Source organism: Peromyscus maniculatus, chromosome 14 (genome assembly GCF_049852395.1).
Source record: "Peromyscus maniculatus bairdii isolate BWxNUB_F1_BW_parent chromosome 14, HU_Pman_BW_mat_3.1, whole genome shotgun sequence".
In the NCBI taxonomy this organism is placed as follows: Eukaryota; Metazoa; Chordata; class Mammalia; order Rodentia; family Cricetidae; genus Peromyscus; species Peromyscus maniculatus.
The window spans coordinates 69808268-69814267 of NC_134865.1; the positions used below are offsets into that span (position 1 = coordinate 69808268).

Consider the following 6000-nt stretch of genomic DNA (forward strand, 5'->3'; position numbering starts at 1 on the left):
AGCATGCATTTGACAAATAAATATGTCCTGCAAGGATTAAAAGTAAAAGCCAAATCGCACTTCTTATTTCCAGAGATATGGAGACCAAACGGAAGGCTGGTGTTTCACCCAGTGAAGATGTTTGCAAAATGAAGGGCAATGCATCTTCACTTGCTTGTCAGGTAGTCAATTCATAAAACATTCACTCCACAAATAACTTGCTTTCCTGGTTCCAGTCTGGGGAAGAGATGAAACGTACTCATAAAGAAATTTAAACGGAGGAACTGAGTGGGAATTAGATATGATCAAGATGCATTGTATGAAACTGTCAAAGTAAATAGCATATTCTTTAAAAAAAAAAAAAAAGAATTTAAACACACACACAAAATGTTAACCCCAAGACCCACTCAAGCACTGCCTACCCCAGTTCAACCTATATATGAGCGAAGGGGTGACTGGACACACGGTTTCAACTTCTGTTCCCATATTGGCCACTAAGAGCCATAATATCTGTACATTAACATCAGAGGCAGTAGCCAAGGCCAGGGGTGTGGTGCACCCACACTCCGGTCTTAATCCCTTTTACAGGAAGGGAAAGTGACCCCCACATTCCTAAAAGTATACCACAGCATTGTGTGTGGGGGCACACACTGTAGGTCACTCCGTGAGACCTTCCCAGACCCACCATTGTCTGTCGAGGAAAACCACTCCCCCACACCCTTTCCACAACCTGAGCCAAACTAGCGGGCACGGTTAGTAATAAGACAGAGGAAAGACGCTGGAGGCCCCGTGGGCTCCATTATTCTACGCGTCCTACGAGAGAAGGGCTACCCCGGGGACTGCTGCTGCAGATCGCAGCCTCAGATGCTGCCAAGAAACCTGTCCCCCTGAGGACACTCAGGGCCGTGCGGTGCAGCTCCAGGTCCAGTGAGAGGCACCCCACCCATCTGCCAGAGAGACAAAGATCACCAGAAACAAAGGACACACACACACACACACACACACACACACAGAGGCACACTCACAAAGTCCAAAGCAAATACCAACACTTGGTGAGATTTCAAAACAAACAGCCAGCTTGGTATATCTTTAAATAGACTGTGAAACCATCCTAGAGGGACAACGATTATGTGATCTTGACAGGCGCGATCTGGGCTCCGAACCCACGCTGCCTCCGCCCTCCTCCCACCCACGCTGCAGTTGCCAGGCGCATTTCCCAGCCTCAGGACGCGTGCTGCTGCCGGGAGCAAGCTCATCCACTCCTGCCAGTGAGGGACCTGCAGGTGGAGGAGAGCCAGGGTGGCCCGAAGTCGGCAATACCAACCTTTAGGATCCCAGTTCACCTGCTTTCTTGGCGTCTCGATTGGAAATTTCATTGCTCCGTTGCCCACAAGGGGATGAAATGAAAAGAATCAAAATAATAATAATAATAAAGTCTTCAAGATTTACAACTCTTCGGTTAAACAGACCAACAGAACAATTTGTAAAAGTGGAGGAGCATTGGAGGGGCTCGTGGGGAGCCCCAAGGAAAGACAAGCGGGGAAAATACTAGCTGAGGAGAGCACTGAGCGCTGGCTTGGGTGTTTGCACCGGTTAAGGAGGTGGCCAGCTGCTACCCTCGTGGGTGAAAGAAAAAGTAAGATCGGATGCTGAGGGTGGTTCCGAGAGGATGAAAGAGCGGGGTTGCTTCTGCAGAAGCGCGGTAGGCAGATGCAAAGCTGAGCAGCCGCAGGGCCGACGCCGGAGAGAAGCCCACCGCAGAGTCCCTCGGGTCCCCAAAGGCGTGTTCGTAACCCCTCTCTCGCTCACACACACACGCATACACATACACATACACACACAGGCGCGCACACACCCGGCCGCGCGCTCGGGCGGGCACATCAGCCTCGCTCGGCTGATCACAGAACACTCGCCCCACCCCAGCCGCGGCTCCTCGCCCCCGGGCGACGCCCCCCACTCCCCACCCGCTGAAAGCCATTGGACGGAAGGGTGGTGCGGCGCCCGGGGGAGCTAGCGGCTAAGCCGACCCTCCCCTCCCCGTTGGCGCTCTGCGGGTGCCGCGCCACTGCGGGAGAACGCGGGGCGCGTGTGGATCCCGACACCGGGTCTGGACGCTGGGTGGTGGCAGACCTGTCCTCCCCCGGGCTGCGCAGCGACAGCGAGCGGAGGGCGCGGCTGCTACTTACTGGCGCGGCCACAGCGTGCTCGGTGGAGTTGCAGCCGGAGACACGCTTGGCTGCCTGGAAGGCTCTGCAGGAGGCGGAGGAAAGGGCCTACCGCGGCCCCACCGCAGACCTCGGCCTGGGGGGGTGACCTCCTTTTACCGCTTCCACCCCGGGTGCCTGCTCTCTCTCTCTCTCTCTCTTCTGTCAGTTCATTTTTGGTACTCCACTCCCTGCTTCCCAGCGTGGTCCTCTGGCCTGAGTCCCGAACCCATGTCCCCACTCCGCTCCTGAGTTGAGGAGGCTAGTACCAGCCATGAGCCTTTTGTTCTGGGACCGCTTGGTATCTCACCACTGCGATCTCACCGCACCTAGTTCCCCAGACACAGCTTGGTCCCCTCCCCAGCTACCTGTAGCCGGACTGGGGCTCATGCTTGGAGGCTAGGGAGATGGGTCGGGGAGAGGCACCGAGGCCCTGGAGGAAAGTCGAGTTGCTAAGGCTTGGCGACTCTGAGAAGCTAAAGAGGTGGCCCAGGGAGCCCTTGAGAAACTGCACCAATGGTGAGTGCAAGAAGACCTCAGCCGTGTTCTCAGAGAGTTAGGGCGACGCCCCACCCCCACGGGGCTAAGTCTCCAGAAAAGGCCAAGGGTGCTGGGGTGCTCTTGAAAGAGCCACCCAAGTATCAACATGAATTCTGCTTACAAGTTCCCCAGGATACCTAACAACAGAGTCTTGCACATAATAGATGCTCAAAAAAAAAAAAATGTTTGCTAAAGGAAGGTATGATTAGCACACTGTGGTGTTCCATAGGAAGTTCAACTCAGTACTACCTTTGTCTGTAAGATTACCTAAGTCCATTCTCCAAGCCCTTCTGTGTACCATTACTGTGCCAGGTGCTGGCCACCTGACAAAGAGTAAGACTGAAGTGGACCTTTCCTTCATAGAACTAGCGTCAGAAGGTCGGGTTGATTGCTGAAGAGAAAGTGGTAACTCTCCTGTTCCCGAGTCAGCCAGCTGTGGTCCTAAAACCATACAACAGCCTGGCACTCAAGGTACCTTGAGGATCAGGAAAGGCCTGGGTCATCTCATCCTCCCTCCCCTCCCCACGTCCGCCCCCGCTCCCACTCCCCACCCCCCCCCCACTCCCCACCCCGCTACACACATACATCTAGGTCTTTAAGCCCAAGGATAAGCTCTATGGAGACCCACTGTGGCAAAGGTTGGGAAGTGCTTTGTCACGAGCCTCGAGTTCTCTGCAGACCGCTTCAAGGAAAGCTGGCACCACCACCACGGTGGGGTGCTGCTCCGCCTCCTAGGCCCTTTGGATGGCTTCCCCAGGTGCATCAGAGCTGCCTCCTCTGGGCTGTTTCCACACTTTCCTCTCCTTAGACTGTGAGGACCAACCAGGCTTGAAAATAAGGCAAATTCAATTTCTGCATCCCCCAGTTTGTGAGCCCCAGAGACTCCGGTATGAGTAGGAATTCCTTACCCAAGCCTCCAAAAGGGAAAGGGGGGTCTCGGAAGCCCTTTCAAGCCTCACTCTGCCCTCTCATCCTGCATCTCCATGGGAGTCAGTGAGGATCAACCGACAAGTACACCTTCTCTCATCCCCTCCTCTGTTAGCTTCCTCCATCTCTCCGAGGATGCCTTCCCTGACCTCTTCTTTACAGAGGAGAATATTTCTGCTCAGGAGGATAAAGAAACACTCCCAAGGTCACAGAGGGGAGATCAAAACCCCAAGTGTATCTGACCCAAAGACCCATAGTTTCTATACCAAAACCTTGGGGCCCAGGACCATGAGTCTGAGCAGATGGGTTCTTTTGAGTAATGATTCAAATGTTGGACTATCTGACACTCCAGCCTCTTCCCCTTTGCAGAATGAACTGGACTACCCTTGCGTTCAGGGTTCAACATTGAGGATTCCTAACACTGCCCAAAGTACGGTTTTGTGGAACAAACTGCAATCTTCCAATGCGTTAGCTTTCAGCCAATCAACAAACACAGAGTATCACTTGTGTACAAAGTTGCAGGTCTTCTTTAGACGTGATTTTGACCTCTAGGTAATGAAGGACCTCCCCACCCCAAGAACATCAGGATAGTTATGGGGAGGCTGAGATACTTGGGGCAGACCCTGCTGGCCTGGGGAACCAAATGAGTATATTGCTGCTGGTTGGGTTAAAGTCTTGCTCTGGTCACTGGCTTAGAGGAATATCTCTCTACTGAATCACTGCATTCCTTCCCTCTTTCGCTGGCCACTCACCTCTGGGGCATTCTCTTGTCCCCTTTCTATTTCCCTTCAGGATGTGTCCAAAGATAAGTTTATTACGGGAGGGGGGACGCGGGGGGGGGGGTCGAACAAAAATAAAGAAATCCCAGTATCTTCCCTGCAATGCACGTGAAATTAAATGCAATTCTCCCAAAACTGAGGTGCAAGACCACCCTCCTCAAAAAAAAAAAAAAAAAAAAAAAAAAAAACCTGCTTAGCACATTAACCCTTTGTGCTCCTCTCCCCCACCCCCACCCCTGCTTCCATCACTGTCAATTCTTACCCGTTGGCTCGTTATTTGCAGACTGATTCCACTTACCCAAAGGAGGGAGAAAGAAGTGACCTATGTAGGGAAAAAACGTCCACCAAAAAAGCAGCGCCGAGTGCTTGGGTCTCTCTCTGCACCACAGCAACTTCCATGGCTATCGCTGCGGGCCAGTTAGGTCTGGTGGAAAGAGCCGGAGCCCGCCTCGGGTTTCTGCCGCAGGAAAACAAGGCATCTGGCGAAAAATCGCCCTGCGCTCCTCGCCGTCCCCCCAGTCAGGAGCCTGGGGCTGGCAGCAGCGGCATCCAGGGCGCTTTGGATTCTCCGCCCTGTCCCTGTCCCTGCAGTTCAGAGTTGCCCCTGCAGTTCAGAGTAGAGTTGCCCCTGCAGTTCAGAGTAGAGTTGCCGCACTCTTTGAGGCTAGCTGCGTGGCCCGGGCGTGGGATGGCTGGGGAAACCCCAAAATCTCAGTCATCTCTGGTAACGAAGTTTGCCTGAGTTGGCAAGCCCTTATGCATCTCCCAGGTCACAGCCTGGGCTGACACAGTGTGACCCGGGGCGGGGGGGGGGGGGGGGGCCGGGGGGGCGGAGCTAGCTGCGTGGGGCAAATTGCTCAGCCAGAGAATAGTTGGATTCTACTCTACTCGGAGGTGAGGCACCAAAATTTCCTGGGACGGTGAATCGCCGGCGACAATAAAGCACCTTGGGGGATTCTGCTTAGCTAAAGGGAGGGGCTTAGTTCTAATAAAAATCTACTTTAAATTCCTAAGAATGGGTTCATGTGCCAACCTAGAATTGTTTCCCTTGGGTTTCGTCATTCCTCCCCCAAACACAGAAGAAATCCCTGTGCTTCACTTCTTCAATACATGAGAGACTGACAGCTGGAGGTCCTCTTTTCGAAAGATTTGAACCCTGATTTGCAAGTCGTTTTATGAAGATATCACCTGGACATGCACACACACACACACACACACACACACACACACACACACACACACACGAATACACCCATTCATTAGGGAAAGGAAAGGGTTATCCACTGGCCCTAACAAATTTCTACTGGAACTGTTTTCTTTTCCAAGGCAGTGTCTCCACATAGTTCTCAGTATTCTATCACTCTTACGTTTCAGGTCCCAAGCACCATGTGGAAAAACCTACCCTTAAATATATGTTGCTCTAATCTTGGGCTGTGTTTTGGCATGGAAAAGTCAGAGACACATCCTCAACAAAAGGGCAAAGGGTGTCAGATTTCCCTGGAAACATGGATCTGCACTGCCCAGTACCAAACTGTGTGCACACATCCTGCAGAATTATTTTGATGACTCAA

The 6000-nt window shown here is 52.8% G+C and overlaps 1 protein-coding gene across 2 annotated transcripts in view; it reads right to left on the bottom strand.

Moving 5' to 3' along the window:
- Kcnk10 (potassium two pore domain channel subfamily K member 10) overlaps positions 1 to 5016 on the bottom strand; it is a 141282-nt gene extending 136266 nt beyond the window's left edge. Inside the window, exon 1 of one of the 2 annotated variants that reach the window (XM_076551174.1) lies at positions 4728 to 5016. Coding sequence is in view for 1 of the 2 variants with exons in the window: in XM_042261018.2 (XP_042116952.1) it covers position 2166 (1 nt within the window). In the remaining variant the exon portion in view is untranslated. Of the gene's footprint in view, positions 1 to 2165; positions 2476 to 4727 lie in introns of those variants that run through there. The other variant, XM_042261018.2, reaches the window with a different exon arrangement.
- Between the last annotated feature and the right edge of the window lie 984 nt (positions 5017 to 6000).